Consider the following 26,414-nt stretch of genomic DNA (forward strand, 5'->3'; position numbering starts at 1 on the left):
CTTTGGTAGGCCAGACACTCTTACGACATGCTATTCCTCTATATCATCTCATGGGTTAACAGTATGGTGCATCAATCCATTGATAATTTGACCAACAACTATACAGGTATAAGATTAGAAGGATTGTAGCCAAAGATATATGATCCTCATAATCCAGTCGCTGGAAAAGTGGCATACAAAAAACTATATTTTGATGAAGAAAACTTTTTACAACAAGAACATGAGAATTAAGAGACCTCTGAAAACAGGAAACAAAAAGAAGCTCACAAAGGTAAATCCTTTACTAGTTAGTAACTACAGATAATTTTGTGAACGTGGAAGCAATCGTACCACTTCATTTTGGTGCTGCAATGCTTCAACCAGCATCCTTTTATGAGAAGGCTCAACCCTAACAAAAAAATCAAGATGTGCAACTCTTAATATGAGTTCTTGATCTACAAAAGAATAAACAAAGACAACAAATATGATTCTATTCATGCCACAATCTGGTAACATACCTGGTAAAAAGTGCCATACGCTGCAATGCTATAGTTTGTTGCAGGGCTGGAAGTTCTTCAAACTCAGAAGCAGTGTAAGAATGTTCAGTAAAATCTATCAAATGGTCAAAAGCACCTATCTTGCGGCAAAGTGACTCAGCAGTGGACTGTTAAGCAAGAAGTAACATTAGACAAGACATATGGAATATTGAAGGATAAAATGAACAAAAAAGTTTTCAGAACTTTGAGAACCTTGTTATCTCCAGTGACAACTATAACGCGTATGCCAGCAGTCATACATGAAAGCATGGCATTTCTTACTTCGTCTCTTGGTGGATCCAGCATCCCAACCTACATAAGGGATAACAGAAACCCAGAAACAAAAAAGGTAAATATTGTAGAACAAACATTTAAAAAACAGAGCAAAGTCAAGACAAGAAAAGGTTCTTGAAGCCTACTGAGACTTCCCTATTTCCCCCTAATTTAGTTCTTTCCTAGTATGTGTTGATATGATTAGCTTAGCTTTACATATATTTTAGCAACGGAACTGATTTAATAAGAGCTGGCAGTTAACCATTTTCCATTTTAATAATTTCCGATTATTAGAACATTATAGAAAGAAAAAAAGGTTGGGATCCTTTCTTTGAGCGAAAAAGAATTCCCAAAAACTGGTTTTCTTATTTGTGTAGGGAGATTGAAAGAGGAGGTACAAAAGGTTTACAATAAAGATGATAACTTTGCAAACAAGGCTATTCCAAAGGAGAACTCTTGTCTCACACTAGACCAATCTAGCAATTTTTAATTATTCAAACCTATCATTACCGTCTACCAATTGAGGTTATTTAAAGACTTTCTAAGAAAAACCAAAAATAACAACACTTAACAACCCCACTAACAAACTTATTAACTTACTATCTAACTCTTAACTACTCAAATCATGTTATATTTTATATCCAAACAAAATATCATGCAATAGGCTTGAAGGATAGATATTGTTATAACTTAAAAACAATATCTAAAGCTTGTATTATAAATTGTAAAGAGAGCATACCAATCCAATAAACGTGAGGTCCTTCTCATCATCAAAGGACACCTTCTGTTGATCTGAGGGCATCCATTTGAGAGCCAAAGCAAGGCATCTCAATGTTTCTTTTCCTGCAAAACTGGCCAACAAGTTGTATGTTCACAACGCATATGAAAGGGTGTTCATAAAAAGAGTTTAAAACCAAAAAATGTATAGAGTGAAAGAGGACAGCAACAGTCAACAGACATATTATTTAAGTCCAGAAGTTAGATCAGAGTTTCAAAATGGAACTGTATTAAGAGTATAAACTGGCCAAACTGAAACAAGAAGAGTCTTCAGTCACCATAGTAATCTGGTGAGATAAACAAGAAAAGAAAGTTTGTGACACTAAGGTCCTTTTTGTTTGGCTTAATTATACTTTTTGTCCCTCTAATTTGGGCTATGTACAATTTTGGTCACTCAAACTTTTTCAAGGTAATCAAATCCATAAAAATCAAGGGAACATGATCTTAACGTCAATTTTATCACCTCAAAACCTTAAAGTTTAATTTTTTAACAAAAAAGTAGGGCTTGATAATGACTTTAAAATATGAAATTTTATTAGTTAAAAATTTAGAAAAAAATTGATAAAGTTGTAAAGATTTTGTTAGATGGGGGATTTAGGTTAAAAGAGGGAAAAAATTAAAATTTCATTATTGAATTAAGATTGATTTTAATCAGTGAGTTTTAAGTCAAAGAATCTTTAAAATAATTTAACCAATACTATAATTTATGAAAAACTTAGTAGATTATGAGTTTTTAGAGTTTTAAGTAGAAAGGAGTGGATCATTGATGGACTCAGAGACGGAGCTAGCTATTGGACTTTGTAGGCATATGCCCCCACTAGGATTCAAAACACATTTATAATCTTCTACCAAGGAGTACATAGTAGTGATAGTACATATTACGTTAGACAATTATTGCATTTCAAGTTATTCTTCAACTAGCATATTTTACCAAAAAAAACCTTTTTATCTCATCTTTTTTATAGTATAATTTTGGAGTTAAAAAAGAGTTAGCGTTCTATAATCTATCATTTAATTTGTGAAGCCAAAAAAATGTTGTATACTTATAATTAGAAAATGATTTTCTTTTAATATTTTCAAAATATCAAAAACTATAAAAAAAAAATTGTTTATTAATAAATAATATATTATATTTTTAATTTAATAAGTATAAAAAATCCGCCCCCACAATTTCAAACTTCTGGCTCCGTCCCTATCATGGACTTGTAAAATAAAAAACTTGAAATTAAAATCGCTCCAAGAGTTATGAAGGGACCAAAACCGCACATAGTCCAAATTAAAGGAATCAAAATTATGATTAAGCTTTTATGTTCCCACCACTCTAATCGGATTCCTGCAATTATCTAAAAACTTTGGTCGACAAAAAATTCCTCGTATTTTGGTAAGTTCTCTTTTCCCAATTTTTAGTACGGAAATAAATTATAATCTATTTCTCTAATTAAAATTAGTACTCCTATTCCTTTTTTTTTTCCATGTGCTGCATAATACAAGAGGCATCATTATAAGGGGGGTAAAAAAAGGTCTGACCCTTTGTTTTTTGAACTAAACTAGTCTCCATTATCTCCCTAAAAGGATAAAAAGATTTTCTTCTTTGTAGGCAACAATGGTCACATGCCACTTAAGTTGCAGGAGTTGCAGGATTAGTTTTTTTGAAAATATATTGGTAAAAACGCCACTTAGTGGAAGTGGGTAGCCCCATGTCAAAGCTAGATTAGACATCGAACCATTAAAATTTTCAATTCAAGTTTAACAAGTTCAACCGGTTAGATCGGACTGTGAAATCAGGTGATGCCTAATTATATCAGAATTAATAGTATTAATAGATGATATCATACTAAAAAACTAGTATTGTTAAAAAAAATTCTGAAGCTTTGTAGTTACTACCTGAACAATAGATTTAGGTTATATAACTAATAACCTATGTAGCACCGACACCTTTGGAAAAAGGCGTATCTGTGTCTATTAGATGCAGTTAGTAGACTGTTATTGTTGTTACATTGTAAGGATGACTGACACCTGTCAGCATCCATAACCTGCTATAGCAGGTCACTCTTTGTAATATAAAAACCAAGTTTGTTACACTTTGTAACTAACTTTTGATCAATAACAAATTTCAGAGAATCAATGAATATCTCTTTCTCTCTTTCTATTATGGTATCAGTAGACTAGATCGTAGCCTTCTCTTTCCGTGGCCATGGTGTCTTCACCGTCCACCGCTAGCTCCGCTTCCGATCGTGAAGATCCGTCGCCGGCGAAACCTTCACCGGTCGTTTCCGAAGATCTTCACCGCTTCAATTTCTCGCTCAAGCTTTCGCAGAAGTTAGATGAGAAAAATTTCCATCTCTGGCGGCAACAAGTGGAACCGTTCATCAATGCGCACGGACTCACTGAGTTCGTCGTCTGCACTCGTGTTCCACCTCGTTTCCTCACCGATGATGATCGCAACTCTGGATCTGAGAATCCTTCGTACTCGGCGTGGCTTCAGAAGGATCAAATGCTCCTCTCCTGGTTGCAATCCACGTTGTCCAGTGAAATCCTTTCGCGCGTGTTAGGTTGTACTCATGCGCATGAACTTTGGGATCGACTCTTTCAGTATTTCCAGAAGCAAACACGCGCTCGTGCTTGTCAACTCCGTGTTGAACTTCGTGCTATGAAGCTTGATTCTCTTTCTGTTCAGGATTATCTTCTCAAGATTCGCCTGATCGTTGATTCTCTTGCTTCGATTGGTGACTCTCTTCCAGTCTCACATCACATAGATGTCATTCTTGAAGGTCTTCCTTCTGAATTTGCACCGGTTGTGTCTGTAATTGAGAGCAAGTTTGGAGTTATGGACATTGATGAAGTTGAGATACTCCTTGTTGCTCATGAACTCAGACTTTCCAAGTTCAAGAAGGTTTCAGAGGTTCCTTCGTTGAATCTTACTCAAGCTCCACCTGAAACTCCTCATTCAACTGACTCTACATCTGTTGTTAGCACTGAAGCTCCTCCATCTCATTCCACTCCCTCCACTGAACCAGACTACAATAGTTTCAGAGGTGGTAGATCTGGTAGAGGAGGTGGTCGTTTTGGTAGAGGTCGTGGTGGTCGTAATTCCAATGTTCAATGCCAGGTTTGCTTCAAATTAGGTCACACTGCTTTAAATTGTTGGCATCGGTACAATCAGCAATTCCAGCCTCAACAATCTGCTGGCTATCCTCAAGTTCAGCAGCCTCAGCAAGCACCTATGCCTGGTACCTACTATCCTTCTGCACCTGTTGCTTGGTCAACTCCAGCTACTCATGTCTGGACTAGAGCTCCTGGACCAGCTAAAATGGCTGCTCCTATGATGCTTGCTCCTAGTACATTTGTTGCCAATGCTGCTCCCTCAGGATCTTCAGGTTGGTTCCCTGATTCAGGAGCTTCCTACCATGTCACTAGTGATGCCAAAAACTTGCAGCAACTCACTCCTATTGAAGGTCATGAGCAAATCTTCATAGGAAATGGACAAGGTTTGCCAATTCAGTCAGCTGGCTCTAGTTCTTTTCCTTCTCCTTATCAACCACACACACCTCTAACACTCAAGAATTTGTTGCTTGTACTTTCCATTACTAAAAATCTCATGAGTGTTAGTAAGTTTTGTAGGGATAACAATGTCTATTTCCTGTTCAATGCTGATACTTGTTATGTTAAATCTCAGGTCACCAATGATGTGCTTCTTCAAGGGTCTGTTGGAAGTGATGGTCTCTATGAATTTCCTCATATTCAGTTGTTCAACTCTGCCAAGTCAGCTAGTCTTTTTCCCTGTTTTTCTGCAAATAATTCTGATGTATCTAGCACTAAGTCTTCTAGTGTTGATTCAGGTTTGCCTAATATATGGCATCTTAGATTAGGGCATCCTAATCTTCAGACTTTGAAACTTGTTTTACAAAGTTGTAACATTCCTTTTTCCAATAAAGACCATTCTTTATTCTGTACTGCTTGTTGTATGGGAAAAGCACATCGTTTACACTCTACTGCCTCACACACCACCTACACTACACCTCTTGAACTTGTTTACTGTGACCTATGGGGACCTTCTCCTGGTCCTTCTGCCATGGGGTATCATTATTATATTTCATTTGTTGATGCTTTCTCAAAGTTTACTTGGATCTACTTACTTAAATCCAAATCTGAAGCATTACCTATTTTCAAACAGTTTAAATCTATGGTTGAATTACAACTAGGTTATCCTATTAAGTGTGTTCAATCTGATTGGGGAGGAGAATTCAGACCATTTACTTCTTATCTCACTGAGCTTGGCATTGTGCATAGGTTGATTTGCCCTCACACTCACCATCAAAATGGTGTTGTGGAGAGAAAACATAGGCATATAGTTGATCTTGGTCTCACCCTTCTCAGCCAAGCTTCTATTCCCATTTCTTACTGGGATTATGCCTTCCCTACAGCTGTGTACCTTATTAATAGGTTGCCTTCAGCCTCCATCAATTTTCAAATTCCATTTCAGCTTCTATTCCATCTGTCCCCTGATTACAAGTTCCTTAAGGTCTTTGGCTGCTCTTGCTTTCCCTTGCTTAGACCTTACAATTCTCACAAGTTGGATTTTAGGTCTCAAGAGTGTATTTTTCTTGGTTATTCTCCTTCTCACAAAGGGTACAGGTGTCTTTCCCCTACTGGCAGGTTATACATCTCTAAGGATGTTATATTCAATGAGGCCAAATTCCCCTTTCATGAGCTTTTCTCCAAAACTGTTGCTCCTGTTTCTGCACCTACAGGTGTTACTCTCTCTGCTCTCCCTTTTCATAATTCTGCTCCTACACCTGTTCCTTCCTTATCTCCCACTTCAACTTCTAATACTTCCTCTACTAATTCTGAATCCTCATCTTCATCTTCCATGTCTGGTCAGTCTCACTCCTCTTCTGGTTCCACTCCTTCCTCCAGTAGTAGTGTCTCCCCTCAGTCCTCTCCTTCCACTGATAATCCTCCTAACATCCCTCCTTTGGCTGTTCCTGTCCCAGTTGTCCCTGTTAATCAGCACAGCATGACCACTAGAGCCAAGTCTGGTTTTACTCAACCTAGATTACAACCAAAACTGCTTCTAACCCATGTTGAGCCTAAAACTGTGAAACAGGCCTTGTCCACTCCTCACTGGCACTCTGCTATGCAAGCAGAATATGATGCTCTCCTTGCCAACAAGACTTGGTCTCTTGTTCCTCTTCCCTCTGACAGACAAGCTATAGGGTGTAAATGGGTTTTCAGGGTCAAAGAGAATCCTGATGGCAGTGTCAATAAGTTTAAAGCCAGGTTGGTTGCTAAGGGTTTTCATCAGCAACATGGTTTTGATTTCACAGAAACCTTCTCTCCTGTGGTTAAACCTGTGACTGTCAGACTCATACTCACCATTGCCCTCACTCACCACTGGCCTATCAAGCAGCTGGATGTAAATAATGCATTCCTCAATGGTGTGTTGGCTGAAGAGGTGTACATGCAACAGCCTCAAGGGTTTGCAGACAAAGATTCTACTCTTGTCTGTAAGCTACATAAAGCTATCTATGGGCTCAAGCAAGCCCCTAGGCAATGGTTTGAGAAACTGCAGCAGGCTCTTATTGCTCTACACTTCAAGCCTAGTAAATGTGATCCTTCTTTGTTCACTTACTTGGCTAATGGTCATACCATATACCTTCTTGTTTATGTTGATGATATAATCATCACTAGCAGCTCTGCATCCCTTATTTCCTCTATAGTCTCTCAACTGAATCAGGCCTTCTCCCTTAAGTTTCTGGGTGATTTGGACTATTTTCTTGGCATTGAAGTTAAACCTGCTGCCAATGGTTCCTTAATTCTTACTCAGTCTAAGTACATTAGAGATTTGCTTCAAAGAACTAATATGTTAGAAGCTTCTCCTGTGAGCACTCCTATGCAGTCCACTTGTAAACTCACTAAAACTGGGTCTGCTGCCCTCTCTGATCCCTTCTTCTACAGGTCTGTGGTAGGTGCTTTACAATATGCCACAATTACTAGACCTGAACTTGCCTATGCAGTCAACAAAGTGTGCCAGTTTATGTCTCATCCCTTGGAGACTCACTGGATTGCTGTGAAGAGGATATTGAGGTACCTCAAGGGCACCATTAGTCATGGTTTGTGTCTCTCTCCCTTGTCTCCTGCTACTTCTCCTACTCTTAAAGTATTTTGTGATGCTGACTGGGCCTCTGACCCTGATGATAGAAGAAGTACTTCAGGTGCTGCTATATACTTTGGTGATAACCTCATCACTTGGTGGTCTAAGAAGCAACTGGTTGTGGCCCGTTCTAGTACTGAATCTGAGTATAGATCTCTTGTTCTCGATACTGCTGACTTACTTTGGATTCAAACTTTGTTGCAAGAACTCCACATAGCCACTAAGCCACCAGTTGTGCTCTGTGATAATCTCTCAGCTGTCCTGCTTGCTCATAACCCCATCATGCACTCTAAAACCAAGCATATGGAAATTGACCTGTTTTTTGTCAGGGAAAAGGTCCTTGCCAAGAGGATTTCTGTACTCCACATTCCTGGGACTGATCAGATTGCTGATGTCCTTACAAAACCACTGGCATCTACCAAGTTTTTGGAGCTTAGACACAAACTCAGAGTTGTTACCACCTCCTGAGTTTGTGGGGGGGGGGGGGGGGGGGGGGGTATTAGATGCAGTTAGTAGACTGTTATTGTTGTTACATTGTAAGGATGACTGACACCTGTCAGCATCCATAACCTGCTATAGCAGGTCACTCTTTGTAATATAAAAACCAAGTTTGTTACACTTTGTAACTAACTTTTGATCAATAACAAATTTCAGAGAATCAATGAATATCTCTTTCTCTCTTTCTATTAGTGTCAGTGTCGGACACCTGCACCGAAACTTGTGATTACGTTTAATTTATTCATTTTTTTCAAATTATTACAAGTGTCAGGGTTGTGTTCGGTATGTCCGTGCTTCATAGCTAATAGGCCCCTACAGTTTGCTGATGAATATGGGAATTAATTCCCTTGCAAGGAAAGCTGGTAAACCACAAATATTATTTAATTTTTTCTTATTGTTTCTTATTTGGAATTGAGCCCCAAAAAGAAGTTAATAGATAGACATAACACAAGAGTGTATATGTGTGCAGATTACACCATTAATGATAAAAACCTAACCTGTTGAACTTTGAGTCCAGCTCTGATCGAATATCAGCAGTAAGTGGCATGACAGAACCATCACCATTGCATAGAATGGTTGTACATTTAGAGATAATACTTTCTGGAGCACCTTTTGAAAATAAAACATGTAACTGGTTCCGGCTGCAAAGGACACTCATCATTTTCCGATCTCTAGAAAATTCCAAAATATCTAACTGCAAAACATCAAGCTCAAAGAGTGAGAGAAAATACTGAAAAGCCTAACAAACAATCGACATTTATAATAAATTTCATATTTCCTGGTGATCAAACTATTTCAATCTATTTTGGGTGAAATTGTTTTACATATTGTGTCTAAAATTAGATTAGTTATACATGTTCAGATTCATTGTGTATAATTTATTATTTATTTGTGCTGAATATTTCCTTGTATTTTATGGAAACCTCTCTTGTATAATAGTTGATTCATATCAACTAGAAAGGCATGAAGGATATTTCAAAAACCTTATTGATATTCTTCAATATTCTTGCTTTCTTAAAATAGATGAATGATAGAAAATAAATAGAAAAGAAAGGTGATAAACTTGCTGAATCATACCTTTCTAAATTGTTCCTCCCAATAATGGTTACAGTAAGAAGCGCGCTCATGCTTGCTCAACATATTCAATGCTGACGGCATAGAATTAAAACCCGGGAGACCGACCTATAGATACAAATGACCAAGTATACTTGAGTATGGAAGGAGCTTCACACAAAAGAGACGCGAGGAAAGGTACAAATACATACCTTTTCTACCAAAACACGTAGTGCCACTTCAGTTGACTCACCAATTTTTTCATACTTCCCTTTATCAGGATTATACTGCAGGGTTGACTCATTGCAAAGAGCAGAACACATAGCCATGTGAAGAAGGCATTGCGATTGAGCTGGAATGTCAAGCTGCAAAATAATCAAATGTCACATTGCTTTAACTAAAAATAAAGCTGTATATACTTATGCATACACTAGTTATAATACATGTGCCAATGTCAACGATAATTTCATGCTTTGGCAAAAATCCATTATAGAAAGGGCTCAATTTAATGCAGTCCTTGTGCAAATATTTCCAAAGTCCGCCACAGTGTGAATGCCCGCCACAAAGCCATAAACAGAACATACATAACAATCAATATCCTCACTTGGATCTCCGGCGAGGAAGTTAAGGTCCCCTTCTTTGGAATAGGGGATACTTCTCTCCTTATATCAGTCAATTACTTAGTTTTAAATGTGGCATTTTTTTGCTTCTGCATGAATGCGTAAGTATGAGAACAGAAAAAAAGAATCGTACCTGCACCCCTGCCGTGTCAAAGATTATACCTTCAGGTGCATATGTTGTTCCACTGACACCGTATTCCGTAACAAAAGGACTACTTTTTGCAGACTCGACAATACATATCTGTCGAGCAAATGAAGGTTAAAGAAATTGCTAAAAATATTCATCTGTAATCCTCAAGGAAAAAATTAAAGTAAAAAATGGAAAAGAGAAATATTTCCGAGAAATGTTATGAAAAAGCACGTCAACTATGACAGAAATGCGTTATAACAAAATAAATAATAGATGTTTAATTGGGAAGTTTCCAATAGACTAGGACACAAAAATTTGAAATATCAGTCTCCATCATGAACCAAAAACATACACAGATTGAATTTACTTGAAAGATAAAGATAAAGCAATGTGTGTATCAATTTTGTATCACATTCTTAATCTGAACCTATAATTATGTGCATATTCCCCGTATACAGCAGTTGGTATCAGTTAATTGCAATAATACATGACCCAAAGATTGAATGCTATTAATACCTTCAACATCTAGCAGCAGATTGTCTTTACTATAAGAAAGGAAGGACTCTAGTAATTCCAGGAAGGTGTATCATGTATGTATCTGAATTTTTTAATTGAAGAAGTTTAAAAAATTGTAGCAACGAGGTTATTATTAATTTGAATGTTTCATGCAAAAAAAAAACTCCCAAAATAAGTATCAATAAGTGAGTAAACGAAGCAAAACGAGGACGGTGATAGAAACCAGTTCATTACAACATAGAATTTAGACAATTATTTTATATTTATCGATACAAACAGAATTACAGCACAGAGAATACACAAATCACACATAATAACACTAGGATAATTGTTCTCCAAGGTTTTGAGAGCTTTGAACTCTCCCCTTCACAAATGTTCGAGAGTTGGGTTTCTCTCACAAACCACTCAATAATTCCCCAATAATAAACCCTCTCCTATCGCTTATTCTAAACATAAACACACATAATTAATAAAACATATTTGCTCCTAATAATATATATAATAACTACCACTAAACCGCATTAATAGTATAGTAATTGCCACTTAAAAACATATTTGATACAAAACTGACCAAAGTCAGTTTTGCGGTACTTTCCCCCTAGCAGATTTGAGCAATACAAAAAACTCACAAAAATTAAATAGTAAATGAATAAATTTGAATGCACTAAGTCGCTGGAAAATAGGAACAATATTGGTTGTCCAATTGTAATCTAGCAGGAGTTAGATTCTTCTTGAAGGTAGCTTTCTGTCTATTATGACAAGTTGTAACTACCCATAATAACCTTAAAAGAGGTTGACTCACCAGTATACACATCACATAATCCTATTAAATGTCAACCAAAATTTACCTTTGCAACTGACATCATATTGGTAGTTAGAGTCCCAGTTTTGTCACTGCAAATTACAGTGGTGCAGCCCAAGGTCTCAACGGACGGCAAAGAGCGAACAATGGCATTCAACCTAGCCATTCGCTTTGTTCCAAGAGCCAAACACCTATTATGAAAGAAAAGTAATCAATACAATATATGTATATGTAAGGAACATATCAAGTGAGAATCATGCTCATGGAAAAATGAAAAGAACAAATAGTAGCCATTAAATTTAATTGTGTGGTTAAGATTAAAACATTGTTTAAGTGAGTCATGTGCCGATCATGTGCAAATATATATACAGAAAAAGGAAAGGGGCATATAAATAGTAGGCATATTAATTCAAACGTAGCATCTCAGAACATCAGTATAAGTTTCTAGTACTAAGTTTAGATATTTATTGCCCGTTTATTAGTATAATATTTAGAGAAAATCGTGTGGCCTTTTTTATGAGTTTTCTTTACAATCATATTGGCGAACTACTGCTTTACTCCATTGATATTTCTCTTTTTACACTTGTTTTATATTTTTTTCTCAAGTTAACAAGTTTGGTTAAAGCTTAGTCTATGTATAAATGAATTTCTTTTCTGATTGATTTAAAGTAGATTTGGCCAAGTTTTACATTAGCTAAATGGTTTTCTTTGGTTCATATATGTATTTGTAGTCAACCACAATGAGTTAGAAAAGCCATGTTTCATGGATCTCTTCGTTGTCTAAAAAATTAACAAGTGAAAAAAAATTAGATTAGAATTACAACAACATCATAATAGTATAAATCACAACATATTCGAGTGGTGAACTCAACGTCATATTGCTACACATCATAACGAAGAAACAACTTAGAAATGTGGTGTATGTTTCTTCCTTTTCATTTTGCTAGCTTACAAGATCAGAGAGTTATTAACCAAACTGTAGTGATTAAATGTCTATTAAACAGGAATTTCACCTTTCATCTCACAGAAAACGAAACTAATGATGCCTCGAGGATACCACTTATAAAAGGACCTTAAGAAATATGCTGCCTTATTGATTTATATCACATCAGTGATTTCTTGTGCAAATAAATGACCAAGATACTAATTCCAAATATTAAGCAGCTTGGTGCTAAATACTAAATAAAATAAATTTTAGATTCAATATGAACAGCCATGTCAAAATATCTACGTATACTTCACATACATCAAAGTTTAAAATTTTTGAAGATGGCTTTAAGACAAACAACAAGAAAAGTCATAGACTCACGTTGTTACAACAGCAGGGAGACCTTCAGGAATTGCTGCAACGGCCAGAGCAACTGCAATCTAGAAGAAATGTGATTACAAGTTAACAAACTTTCATGTTAGGTAGAAAATATATTCTATGATTGTTTGCAAAAATTCAAGTCTTGCATTGAGAAGAGATAGTTTCTGAAAATGATATAAGGAAGAATTAGGCCCAATATAAAAAAACTTGATATCATTATGATATCAGAGCCTGTTGATCAGGTCACCCACTCTATTATCTATGCACCAAGCCCAATGGTACTAGGTGTATTAGAAAAAATCTACGCACATTGAAAAAAAGATAAGTCTTGAAAATACTTTTTCAAAGAGTGACCTTTTTCACCTTAAAAAATAATTTTGTTAGGATGAGTCAGACCTAATATAAAAAATCTAATAATGATAAATTCTTTTATTGGAAAGCACACTATAACTAAGAGCAAACCAAAACAAAGAGGAATTATGGATGAATTTAGTAAATAATAAATGCAAAGCAATACAATACTCCATCACGATGCCTATGAAACTTGCATAACAGACTATACAAGGGTAAATAGAAATCTGCGTACATTACAGAGAACAGTTCAACTAATAAAGTCCCCAAAAGAAATTTAGAAAATTTGAATTTCAGAATAAACCTTAAAATAATGAATTGCCCCGTGCACAAAACCACCATGAGAAGGGTCACGAAAGTGACCAATATTTACAATCCAAACCAACACGCATATCCCTGCAATAACCTGTAACACATAAATATATGAACCACCGTCAGAATTCAAAAATAAATGTGAAAAGTGGGGGAAAAAAAAAAGGTCCCTGGATGGGAATTTCATTTTAATTGAAACATTATTTACTCATCTTCAAAAGAGCTTAATATTAAAAAGTAAATTTAGGTTAAAATAAGGTAACTAAATTTGCTAGGCTGAAAATACAAACATGGTATACTGTTACAGTTTGCTTGATAAGAACTGGAACAGGACTGGGTAAAGGGGAATTATTCGTCCCCAGAGCTTATTAATTTTGAAAAAAGGTAAAGATACACTGAGGAAAGATACTCCCCACTACTGGTGATACCCAGCAACTAAACAAAAAACTAAAGATCCTTCTAATATGGGGGAAGGTCTTTAAGCTACTGAGACTCCTAAAACCAAGGGCAGCTAACAACCCCTAACCGCCTTGGTAACAGATTATTTGAAAGAGAAAACAAGCAAAAAAACATAAAATTATGATACAGAGCACTAATTAATCCCACTTCTAAAAAAATTCCTAACAAACTCTTAGAGGTTGAGCCTCTGAATTCTTATCCCTATCATATAGCTTATTAGACGTAAATTATAATAAAACAATGCAATAATCACCAATAGAGCTACCCATAGGTTTGAAAAACAACAAAATCAGACAACTATAAAATTACCTTGGCCAAAAAAGTGCCAAACTCGTCCAGCTTCTTTTTCAACGGTGTCACCTCCTGCAATCAATCATAGACAAAAGTGCAAATGCTTCAGATGTGTTTCTAACAATCCAAAGTAACTAGTTGCTATACGTTGGCAAGGGAAGGAAGAACAAAGATGCACATGTATTGCATGTTAGAACATTTTGACCAATCAAACAAGGTTTCCCAGCTTTAGTACCACTGTCACTGTAAGTACATTCTGAAGGTAAAACAAAGTTTCCTTTGATTCGATATACATGTCAACCTCTAAAAATGACTACCCATGGAATGACACTCTCTAACCATACCAATACTTACATTAGTGGTAGAAACCACGAGAAAGTAAGAAGAGTGTACATAAAGTTCAGAGAAAACTGAAATTTATTATTGATTACTGTGACTAAATCTTAAACTCTACATGAGCATCTATTATCTGTCAACAAAAAACTGCCAGCAGGAACTAATTCCTAACAAACTAACAATGGGCTCACAGCAGACCAAGAATCAGCTGAGTTGGTATGGATACATGACAGAGGCTGCAAAGATACAGACTAACAGTTTTCCTACAGCAACAATTAAAAATATCAAATTTACCAACCAAAAAATCACTTTACTCAATCCATAGATTTATACATCATCAGCTAGACTCCAGTAAAATCCCAAATAACTCACTAACATCAGGAGTCTGTCAATCCTTCCTCTGATTTAATCAGAAACACTAATTTCACACCCAACAACACCAATGGAAGCCAGATCTAGGCCTCCTCAAGCAAAACTTCTACCATACAAGAATATCTATGATCTATCCACGCTTAAATTCCATGTAGTATAACAACCCAAGTATCATTGAATAATACAAATAAGATTACGTATATTATCTAGACATTGCAAAATTAAGCACCGTATCATGATGTTGTAATTACGATTTACAATTATGATATCGCAATAATTACTAATTAACAAACAATGCCGCCTTTTCAATTATAATCACCAGTTAACCACCCATTTATGTGAAAGACCGGCACACTCCTACTTGAATGTGCACGGAAGAGAAAATTCTTCAGTGCGCGTGTATGTCGAACCGTCATTTTACACTCAATGGCCACATAAGAAATAAATCAAAAACTAAAATATTATCGGAATGTCAGTAGACAAAAATCACAAGCAGCAACGATATAATTACAAAAGTAAAAGCCTCTATGAGAAGGAAACACAATGCTTACATCCTCTGTTCGCAACATTGAATCACGTATGCTGCCCATGGCAGTGTTAGGACCAACTCCCACCACAATAGCTCTTGCCCTACCAGCAACCACAACTGTTCCCTGACAGTCAAAATAAACTCTTATATAGAAGAAAATAGACAGAACTTAGGAGAAACAATGTCAATTCAATGGGCCAAAAGATTCCCAGTTTACAGGTAACAGTGCACTTTATTCTTGCTTAGTTTTGAACATTGCTATCAGTTCCAGAAAGCAGAGAGGAGGGAACAACCCCAAAAATGCTACATCGAACGAGCATATAGTATGATGAGCACTATTCTGAATTTTTTAATATATTTATATATATATTTGCCATGTGAAGTTTTCTAATCTATATTAGGAAAATTCATAGGTAAATAACACCACAGCATACCAGATTATCTACAAGAACAAGGAACCATCAGTTAGACTACGATAAAGTGTCTTACAAAAAATCTTTATGTTATGTTAGAGTATCTTACCTTATATTTTTGGATTAGTTTCTAATCTTAGAGTATCTTAGTTTATTTCCTAGGATTAGTTTATAATCTTCGAGTATCTTAGATCATCTCTTAAGATTATTTTTCATACTGCTTAGAAATTATTATGATTTGTTTTCCTATTTTCCTATTTGTTTAGGATTAGAAGTCTTGTATCCCTATTATTATATAGGGATTAGGAGTCTTGTATCCCTGTGTTAAGTTACTATCATTATCAATCACATTGCATCATAATCATATTTATTCTCATTCTTCTCCTTATTCTATCTAAAACCCATACTTCAACATCATCTATATCACAAATGATTAATAATTAGCCAGATAATAGCCAAACCACAAGTCATAAAAACATCTCTTAAGCATATCAATCACAAAGTTGAATACATGATGGAATGATCAGGATGGACCAATCATACCGAGAAAAGAATATTTGTTTTGTCCTGGTATACTGCATTTGCTGTTGTGGTAGTTTTAAGCTCTTTTTCGACCGAGCTGCTCTCACCTACAATTAGGAAAAGAGTTGACCAAACATAAAACCAATATGCCTCTTAATGATAGATATAGTTAAGAAGCAAGTGGCCTTTGAATTGTACAGTTATTTTAAAGGAAAAATATAAAGAAGAAAAAGAAACAGAAATTAATATATGCAGGGGGGTTGCTGGTGTATGCGTGTAATAAAAATTGGTATTTTCATACACATGTAGGTATGAAATAGATCAAGTCAGACAAAACTACGACTTAAATGACCCTGGCCTATTTCTTAAAGATAGAGTACAACCTGGTATATTTATCTAACAAAAGATTGTTTGAAAGTTTGGCCCAAGCTAAAAGTGTATTTTGAGGCATACATTGCAAAACAACAATAATAATAAATAATAATAATAACAATAATAATAAAAATAATAATAATAATAATAATAATAATAATAATAATAATAATAATAAAAAGTATAATAATCAGGTCAACAGGCCTCTACTCTAGAAAGATAGACCATTTAATATGCCAAAAAGTTATATAAGAGAATAACTATTACTACTACTATTATTATTATTATTATTATAATTATTATTATTATTATTATTACTATTATTATTATTATTGGTTTGTATTAATCAATTGAATGGGTCAGTCCATCTAAAGGTCATTTCATAGTAAAAAAATCTAGTCATTCATCCAAATAAAGGTTGTTAAAAAGTAAATTAATTTAAAATGTGAGGCCAAAAAAGCCTAATAAGAGCCAAGCTAGAGGTCCCTCCCGGATAAAACCATCTAGCCATTCCGACCAGCATGCACATGTAGCAATACATACATGTAATTTGTACTCCCTCAGTTTAATTTTGAATGTCCCTTTTACAATTGTTGTCTCAATTATTTGTCCCTTTAGAGTATCAAAGCAACATTTATTACCTTTTTCTAATAATATACCTTTATTTATTGTATTTCAAATCACCTAACTACCCCACTAATTACTACTAATAAGGGTATGTTAGTAATGAAACTTATGTTATCATTGAAATCAACACAACTAATCATTATCTTAAAAATTGTGCAAAATTAAGGGGACACCTAAAATGAGACGCAAGGGGTGTGAAAATATATGCACAGAATATTTTTTAGGAATTGTTAAATATTTTATATTGAAAATTTAATAGTTGTATTTATTTAAAATATAAAAAATACAAGTTTGTTAAGGATGAGGGGGCAAGGGCCACTGCTTGCCTACCCTTGTATCCGTCCCTGCTGTTCAAAGTATAAGATATTTTACACCAGGCATACCTGTAAGAATAGCTTGATCAACCCGTACTTCATTACTTAACAATTCAATCATCTTCATATCAGCAGGAATTTTGCACCCCACTATTTAATTCATAGTAAAAAAAATCAACTTTTAGCATTCCAGGTTCAGATACTCAAATAAACCAGTTGTTTTAGGCACTGCACAACCCACTCACCAGAAACTTCCACAATATCCCCAGGAACAAGTTCAGTTGCAGGAAGTATGGAAAAACAACCTGCAAGAAATAGACTCTCATACTTTAATTTTATGTGTCCTGAACTAGCTTGAACCAATTATTTAAAAATATCCATAATCTCATCATGCCTGATGGAAGAAAACACCACAATTTGAAAGCATGAATTCTAATAATTAAAGGGGTTGAAAACACTCACACTATCCTTGTATATCCCACAATTATCCCAATAGAACATTAAAACTCTTCACAATGTATTTTCTGTATCTTTGTTTCCCTTCTATTTTAACTTTTTCGTATGGATTGGGAAGTTACTCGAAATATGGAGAAGGACAACAACCAAAGTCCTTTTCTACTAGAAATATTGCTTATTATTGCAAGTTGCAACAATTCCAGTAGTAGGGCAAGGCTAACTTGTTTCACAAACCCTGAATATGGAGAACAGTGTAGAAATATGTAGAGACGCCACAACAAATAGATTAACTAACATACTAAAGATTTGTCAATTGTCAATGATGGACACATAGACAATAGCCAAAGATTGCAAGAACGAGCCAAATAAGGCTATATAACTCATTTTTCAAGAATATTGAGAAAAGAAATGGATCTAGTCTAATCTTTTGATGGATAGGACAAAACTTAGATGCAATCCCTGTGCTATTTTTATTGTTCTCCAACCACAATTAAACGGATTGATGATGTGTCTAATAGTATAAAGAGAATCAACAACAACCAAGTCTAATCCCACTAAGTGGGGTCGGTGTATAAAGACAATCATTTTACATTTAAATTAAATTGAAATTTTTAATGTGTCATGTTAAAATTGATGAATAGAATAAACAATGCTAGTAGAACAACACCTACATTTTGTCATAATAGAAATTATCCATAAAAGAGGCAACAACAATAAATCACATTAAAAACTATTCCATCCCTTATTTAAATAAAGGTCATGTGATTATAATGGATCAATTATACAGAGCAAACACGCCCTCTTTGATTAAAACTCCTTCCCCCTAAACCGGCTTTCAAGGTAAGGATTGCCCTCACTTATAAACATATTTTTATGTCATAACTCATCGGATGTAGAACTCTTTAAACACACCCCCTCACACCCAGCATTATTAGGATTGGTGTGGATATAAATGATGACTGACCCGATAGCGGAAACCTGATAGCAGGTAGCCCAACGGATCTCCGATAGACTCTGATACCATCTTAGAATTGTGGTTGACCTAACCCAACCATACAAAACCGGAGAAAATACTAGACAATGTCAAAATAAAAAACTAAATTACTATCAAGTTCTTTTGAGTCAAAAGCCTACCATCAAGATGGAATTTTTTACCATAACTACCACTATTAGCAAAGTATTTTACAAAAATAAATGTGCCAATGTAAACAGTGCAGTGGTATTGCAGGTTAGTTATTAAAAAGGAAAAACAAATGATAATCAAGCATATCAAAATCAATAAATGCATCAAACTATTGTGCTAATCATGATACGTAGAATCACACAGGTATAGAGAAGTTTTTGTTACCACTTCGCAAGACAGTTGCCACATCAGCTTGATAAGCACGTAGCTCCTAAGACAGAAAAAAATGGGAATAGATGAAAAGTATGTTCAACTTGAAACAACAAAAAGTAAGGGAATTCCACAATAAAACTAACTTCTTGTAACAAGCTTTGTTTAGACATGCACATGACTTAACAAACAAATTAAAAGCAATGATAAGCTATTGTTATGCAATGAAGGATAGCATCAGACTAGAACAAGGTTTGATAAAATTGTAATACTACATAGTTTTAGTGTAATATTGTACAATACCCTGTAAGTTATACGATAATACTATCCAGTATCCAATGTATTTTATTATGTCGGGTAAGATTTGATTAAAAAAAATTTAAAAAAAAATTAACAATTATACATAATGCATTTTATGCATATAGTATAATTAGATAAATTTGGTATGTTCTATTTACTTTTGGAGGAATAATATCCTAAATAAACGGAAAAAATCATGACCAATGTATACAATTAATTAAAAATAAAAAATCAGGTCTGCGTAGAATGATTATAAAATTATACCCAAAACTGAGCTACAATAGTAAATGACATTTTCTTTACTAAAAGGAGGGAGCAAAATTTTGATATCAATAAAAAATTTAACAAGCTCTTGCAAGAGTATTGATGTATAATAGTTATTTTATTAGCTGTGCATTAATGTATGATTAAATTTTAAATATTATTTTAAATTTCGCTATATGTGTATAGTTGGTTAATTTGAAAAAATACGATTTTATTTAGGCTAGTCAGACTGACTTGCATTTTCTTTAATTATTTATCTTTATTTACAATCTACAATGTTAACTTATTTTATTTTACTTGTATTAAAACATTAAAGTAATTATTTTCTGGATAAAAAATTGAAGTAATCTACATTTAAAAGTAATTGTTACATTAGTATACGACAGTTTTTAGGGTTATATTACAATGTTTAAATTTTATATGAGCTTATACATCAAAGCCTTGTCAAGTCTAACCCTTCACCTCAAGATTGGATCAAACTATCCATCATCTTCATGAAAAGAGTGTAACGAATAAGTTTATATGATACAGTACTCACACTAAACAACTGATAGAGGACTACTACTGTTTAAGTTTATCTTCCCAAGCCTATATCGGCATACCAAACAAGTCTTTGGCCTTAAATTTGGGATAACTTGTGCAAAACAAGTGAAATTTTGATATACAAAATTGCTATAGGCAAAATTGTTTGAATAGCTAATTCTCTTTCAAATTTACCTCAAGAGCTTTTTCGGCATTTGTTTCTGTGATCACTCCCACAGCTGCATTTGCAGCCAATATCATCAGAATAACCTGCACATGCAATGAATTTCGATTCAGAAAAGCTGTACAGAGAAGAAACTAATCTGCTAATCCAATATAATCTTCCCAATATGATAAGGACGCTGACATGCAGCGTGGTACATATGAACTCTACAAATACAAGAGAACTCAATCAGCTCATTTTCTGCAGCTGCTATTGAAAAGATACAGCTTTCACATCTTTGTGTAAAAATATTTATTAAGGAGTGAGCCCATTAGAGAAAATTATTAATAGAACCATCCGTAAAAACACTAACACAACACATAAGTGAACATCAATCTTACAGAAGGCTCCAGAAACGCCATCAAGCCTGTTTCACCATTAATTAATGCGAGAATAAATGATATAAGAGCAGCTGCAATTAGTATCTTCACAAGTAAATCATCAAACTGCTTCAAAACCAATTTCCAAAACGGAGCTCCTGCATTTCAAAATTTACAGGAACTAATTAATTACAACAAGAATCAATTGAGCATTATACATTGTACAAAAATTACAGTACGGAAAATGCAACAAAATGTACTGGAGCAATAACTACGATTGCCTCAATTATATGAGATTAGGTTTGTTACAGTGGTATTACAGTCAATAGGTTTTTAGAATGATCCTCAAATTTGCTTACATCCACAAAACACTAAATATAAATTAATTTGTTTTTCTATAGCTTGCACAGCCTGCCAGAAAACAACTACCCATTTACCAAACACTAACATTCCCATCTATCATATGCAATATTGAAGTCTATGTTGTTAATCTCGGATAGCATTGCGCAACACCAACCCTCTAAAATTCTATAGCGGATAGCGGGATAGTCGTTATTGCAAAGACTAAAAACCAGTGTACAAAGTAACCATAAATACTCATAAATAGACTAACACACAATTATAGAGATTGTCATATTTAATAATTAAAAAACCTAAAGTATAGAGTAAAAACCTTAGTCAGAGAAGAATAAAAAATAACTAAACTAAAAGTAGGAAGAATAATAGAAAGCAATAGCGGCAAAAAGACAACAGCTTAAAAAAGAGAATTTGAGGAATTTATCCCCAAAATTCTAATAGCAGACGTAATAACAGCCGCTACAACTGCAATTGTTGACAGCGGCTCGCAGACCAATAGTGTCACGGCGAACCCTACCATTGCAACGCTATTCCACTATAGCGGTGCTATAGCGTGCTATTGACAACATAGATTGAAGTGTATTGGTGAAATATTGTCAATTGAGATCAAATGCAAACTAATACTATAATGTGCATATACATAACAATTAAGACCATTGAATTACCCTACATCACATAATTATATTCTATAAAAAGCAAGTATAAACACCATATACTTACTTTGATCTTCATGCAGCACTGTGTAGCAATCGGATACCATGCAACAAAAGAAGAGAAAAGAATTGTTAAGAGATCAATAAAATAGCATCAAATTGAATGCTTGAGTAGAACTAGTGGGAACATTACATATGCACAACTAAGACAAACTTCCTTACACTGTGACATGCAATACTTTAGGGATTCAAAATACTTTACTTTAAATTATAGTGATTTTTTGAATTTTTATTTTTTTCGGGATTTACTTTGTCTTAAATAAGAAATATTAAAATTTCACTTCTCTTTTGTAACATTACTTAGTGAAAACCTACTGTGTTGTAACTTAGCGCTCTCAAACATCTCAAAATCCATTCTCGGTTGAAAACTCAGTTTATTCATGCTGGCTTTGAGCCAGCATAGTCAAAGGGTTTGCATCAATTACCTCATCTATTATCTCCGATTAACAATTTAGCACTTCTTCGCTCTCATTCACATCTTTCAGTGCCCTTTCGTCCCTAGTAGTGTTTAGATGGGTTTGAAATGTCGTGTATGATGAAATATTCATGCGTGCTTCTGTGTAAACTGCTAATAGAAAGAGTGTTTGTTCTGCTCTGTGATTGAAACCGTTTAGATCATATGATTTGAGTTTGTAACAAATATTTGGAGTCTAGATTGTATAAAGTGAAGTGGATCTGATCTGAGCATTCCATATTCAACCACCTTTTTATTTTGGGAAGAAACTATTTGATTATATGGGTGACACTCTTCTAACACCAGACTGGTTACCTTACTGCTGAATTGCTTCTTGAAGGAGTGATTAGAATGAATTAGCATTTATAATTTAAGAGAGAGAAAGAGGAAGGGTGAGAGTATTATGGCCTGTGGAATATGTAAATATGTTTGGTGTACCTTGAGTCTGTAATGTAAATTACCATTTGTAATCTATGAGAGAAGAGGAAGGGTAATTGTATTATGGTCTGTGGAATATGTGAATATGCTTGTTGTATCTTGAGACTGTAATGTAAAGGAAAGATACGGAAGCAACAAATGATCAAGTAACAACTAGCATGCATCTCAAGCAGTAGTTTTCTTAAGTTACGTATCCAATACATAAAGTCTTGTTTTGAGATTTCTTACAGAAGGAGCTTTAATTTTTTGTGAACAAAGGATTTTACAAATGAAGGGAATTCAATCACTTTATAACAAAATATTTTGAAATTTAAGGAAACTTCAATTAAAACAATTTAATTCCCTTGTATTTTAAATTCTTTCAAACTTTAAACTATCTTATCCCAGCTCACTCCTTCATACTAGGTTCAGTATTCTGTTTTTGCCGCCTTGTGCGCTATCAACATAAATTAGGTTGTTACATCATACACTACAAATTCATTTGAGTATAAAACCATGTTCCTTGATATCTCTTGTCTATAAACCAAAAATAACTGAAGGAAACAAATTAATAAGTGCATGGCACAATAGAAGGCATACCGTTTGTACCATAAAGTCTGCCATGTTTTACAACCTGGAAATAAAAAGAGAGAAAAATTAATTATTTGGAACCACTAACATTATTATCGATCATAGAAGATAAGGAAAATCAAATTACTTCTAAATTTGACTTAACCCCAAAAAAGGAAAAGAAAAGAAAATTGGAGTACCTGAGCGTCGGATAAACCCTTTGTTGGGTCCACTCCAAAGAAGCCAAGGACCTAGCCAACCAAAAAAGTAATAATAATAATAATAATAATAATAATAATAATAATAATAATAATAATAATAATAATAATAATAATAATAATAAAAGTAATAATAATAATAATAATAATAATAATAATGATAAAAATAATGATAATAAGAATAATATTAATAATATTGATAATAATAATAATACTGATAATAATGATAATAGTAATAATAATAATAATAATAATAATTTTTTTTTATTATTATTATTATAACATTTAGTATCCATAGGCATGTTCTAAATATAACAAATAAGTGAATCACAATTTTGGTCCTTGGTTGTAGAGAACAGGCAATTCAGTCTTTCGAATTTATGAAATAGCAATTGCCTGAAGATGAAAATGGTCAATCAATTTAATCTCTCTAGCATATCAGAGATACCAAGTTGGCGTATTATTTCCAAATTTCGATTAGAGCTTCCATTAATCTAGATTTTACAATCAAGATTGACAAAAGAACAAAATTGATTGACAACCTTCAATTTTAGGGACTAATTTGCATTTCATCAATTTGAGGGACCAAGTTGTCCGACCCCAATTTTCTAGGACCAAAATGGTGATTCACTCTATAATAAACTGGCTTTAATAATCTCAGTACAAGCCAAATCATAGTTGCAGAGACTAGAGAGACAAATTGATGCAGAATTTTCAATCAGTTTCCAAGAGGAAGGTCACTGATAGTAGTCTACCAACATTATCCCACTGTGTTCATAAAAACTAACATCTGATAACACTAGGAATTGTGCAAGTTATAGATACCAAATCACAGGCCACACAATATAAAACATCTAATTTCGCATTTCAAGCAGGTAGTGAGTTAGGATATCCATATCCTAATATTAAAATCAACATACGTTTGCATCCAGATTCCTTTTTGAAGTTACGACAATATTTGATGGATTGAGCACTAACGAAAAGTTAGATAAGTAATGGGAATTTACCTCAGGAATAGATCTAGCAAAGGCGTCGTCCATGTATGGAGAATTGGATTGAAGACAAGAGCCTCAGAAACTAGGCTTTTTGTTGCTTGAAGTTTTAAATGGAAAGAGAGAGAAAATGTGTGGGTATCATGCCCAATTCTTTCTTCTATTTTCAGTCTCGGTGGATTTGAGTGTTCCTCTGACACCTATTAATATTACTATGTGGGACAGCACAGCCTTTATAATAAAGCAACGTTGTATTAGGCCTATTTCACCCCAATTGCTTTGGGACTTCTAGGGCTCAATGCCAGTTAACGCAACTTGACACTTGGTATATAGATAGCACGCAGTAGAGGACCCTTGGAAGTACACTTTGGGCTCTGCCAGCAACAAGCAGTGCATTAGATTAAGCTCCAATGTAAAACTAACTTATAATTCATTTCATATACTAATTTCCAAACCTCCTCTTTCCAAAATATACAGTTTCTTCAAAAATCTAAAAGCTAGTGCAAACGGATGAGGCAAGGGAATTTGAAAAATGCAATAGGAATCTAGCATAATCTCAAGCTGAATCATACAATGGGAATAGAAAGAACACACTAGCTGCAATCAAGTCATGCTATTGCTAAGAGCCTTTTTTGTACGGAACACAAACTACATTCAACTTGATTAGAATTTAGACAACAATAAATAAGAAAATTTATAAAACTCAGAACATTTCATATTTCCCTCAATAACAGCTCTCCTGCAATTCAATATGATCTATTAAACCGTTTCTTTTTCTACCATTCTATTACAAGAATTACTACTTCAAAATGAACATTGAAAATAGATTCATTCATAACAAGCAGTCTAAAGGTTCACAAATCAATACACCAAATTCAAACATATCAAACAGTGCAGAGTCAGTGATTGATGAAAAATCTCAAATCATATTAAACAGAAAACTAATCTAACTCAACTTCGTGCAATGATAGCAAAATTCATGAACAAATGAAAATTCGTAAATCATATCTACAGAAAACGTAATTTGATAACACAGCGAAGAGATTCTACCTCTAACGACGAGCAGCTTGGCTAACTGGCTCGCCGGAGTTGCGATTTCTAGAATGTGAACTGAGGAAATCGCAACGGCGGCGAAAAGTGGTTACGATCTGGGGATCACGTGTAGATGCGGTGGTTTTGCTGAGAGAGTGAAGCGTAAGAGAGGAACAAAGGTGAGGGAAATGTAGATTTGTTTTAGGAATTTACATCTCAGGGGGTTTTACGCGGGTCCCACTTTTTTTCACTTCCTCTAATTACTTTTTAACCTAAACATGGAAAAACAACTCTATTATCACTTCATTTACTCTTTACTTTTATTTTTCTTCTCCCGATCTCTTCCGTTCCAAACAAGGTGGTAGTTTCGTGTTGACGCAAATTACTTCTACGTTACATTGATACACATTGTGCGGTGGAATCCCAAATTCTTAGACAGACATAAAAACTTTTTGGGTCATGCTAACATGTGCCTTAAGGGGCACATGTTAAGGATACTATAATTAGAAAAAGTTAAATGTAATTAAATGCAACAAAGTCAAATTTAAAGTTTCGATACATTGAATGCACGCGTTTCAAGAAAAAAATTCTATAAATATCTCATTAACTTGTGCCCTTAGGGCACATTTTCCCAAACTTTTTTTACACAAACAAACCTACGATTTTAATTAATTAAAAAAAATCTTTTATAATCACAA

The 26,414-nt window shown here is 34.4% G+C and overlaps 1 protein-coding gene across 3 annotated transcripts in view; it reads right to left on the bottom strand.

Annotated features, from left to right (window-relative positions):
* The window catches only part of LOC131660812 (calcium-transporting ATPase 3, endoplasmic reticulum-type), a 34,210-nt gene extending 8,190 nt beyond the window's left edge, over nucleotides 1–26,020 (bottom strand). The window contains exons 1-24 of one of the 3 annotated variants that reach the window (XR_009301028.1): nucleotides 25,735–26,019; nucleotides 24,700–25,058; nucleotides 23,675–23,725; nucleotides 23,505–23,538; nucleotides 22,041–22,058; nucleotides 20,985–21,121; nucleotides 20,616–20,690; nucleotides 19,350–19,395; nucleotides 17,791–17,850; nucleotides 17,615–17,695; nucleotides 16,254–16,339; nucleotides 15,320–15,421; nucleotides 14,079–14,132; nucleotides 13,303–13,404; nucleotides 12,648–12,706; nucleotides 11,385–11,529; nucleotides 10,024–10,131; nucleotides 9,483–9,635; nucleotides 9,295–9,399; nucleotides 8,715–8,911; nucleotides 1,528–1,639; nucleotides 729–827; nucleotides 498–643; nucleotides 331–388 (exon numbers count right to left, since the gene is read on the bottom strand). Coding sequence is in view for 2 of the 3 variants with exons in the window: in XM_058930146.1 (XP_058786129.1) it covers nucleotides 331–388; nucleotides 498–643; nucleotides 729–827; nucleotides 1,528–1,639; nucleotides 8,715–8,911; nucleotides 9,295–9,399; nucleotides 9,483–9,635; nucleotides 10,024–10,131; nucleotides 11,385–11,529; nucleotides 12,648–12,706; nucleotides 13,303–13,404; nucleotides 14,079–14,132; nucleotides 15,320–15,421; nucleotides 16,254–16,339; nucleotides 17,615–17,695; nucleotides 17,791–17,850; nucleotides 19,350–19,395; nucleotides 20,616–20,690; nucleotides 20,985–21,121; nucleotides 22,041–22,058; nucleotides 23,505–23,538; nucleotides 23,675–23,725; nucleotides 24,700–24,732 (2,061 nt within the window). In the remaining variant the exon portion in view is untranslated. Of the gene's footprint in view, nucleotides 1–330; nucleotides 389–497; nucleotides 644–728; nucleotides 828–1,527; nucleotides 1,640–8,714; nucleotides 8,912–9,294; nucleotides 9,400–9,482; nucleotides 9,636–10,023; nucleotides 10,132–11,384; nucleotides 11,530–12,647; nucleotides 12,707–13,302; nucleotides 13,405–14,078; nucleotides 14,133–15,319; nucleotides 15,422–16,253; nucleotides 16,340–17,614; nucleotides 17,696–17,790; nucleotides 17,851–19,349; nucleotides 19,396–20,615; nucleotides 20,691–20,984; nucleotides 21,122–22,040; nucleotides 22,059–23,504; nucleotides 23,539–23,674; nucleotides 23,726–24,699; nucleotides 25,059–25,734 lie in introns of all 3 variants that reach the window. The other 2 variants (XM_058930146.1, XM_058930147.1) reach the window with 2 other exon arrangements.
* Between the last annotated feature and the right edge of the window lie 394 nt (nucleotides 26,021–26,414).

This window comes from Vicia villosa, linkage group LG3, assembly GCF_029867415.1.
Source record: "Vicia villosa cultivar HV-30 ecotype Madison, WI linkage group LG3, Vvil1.0, whole genome shotgun sequence".
NCBI classification, from domain to species: Eukaryota; Viridiplantae; Streptophyta; class Magnoliopsida; order Fabales; family Fabaceae; genus Vicia; species Vicia villosa.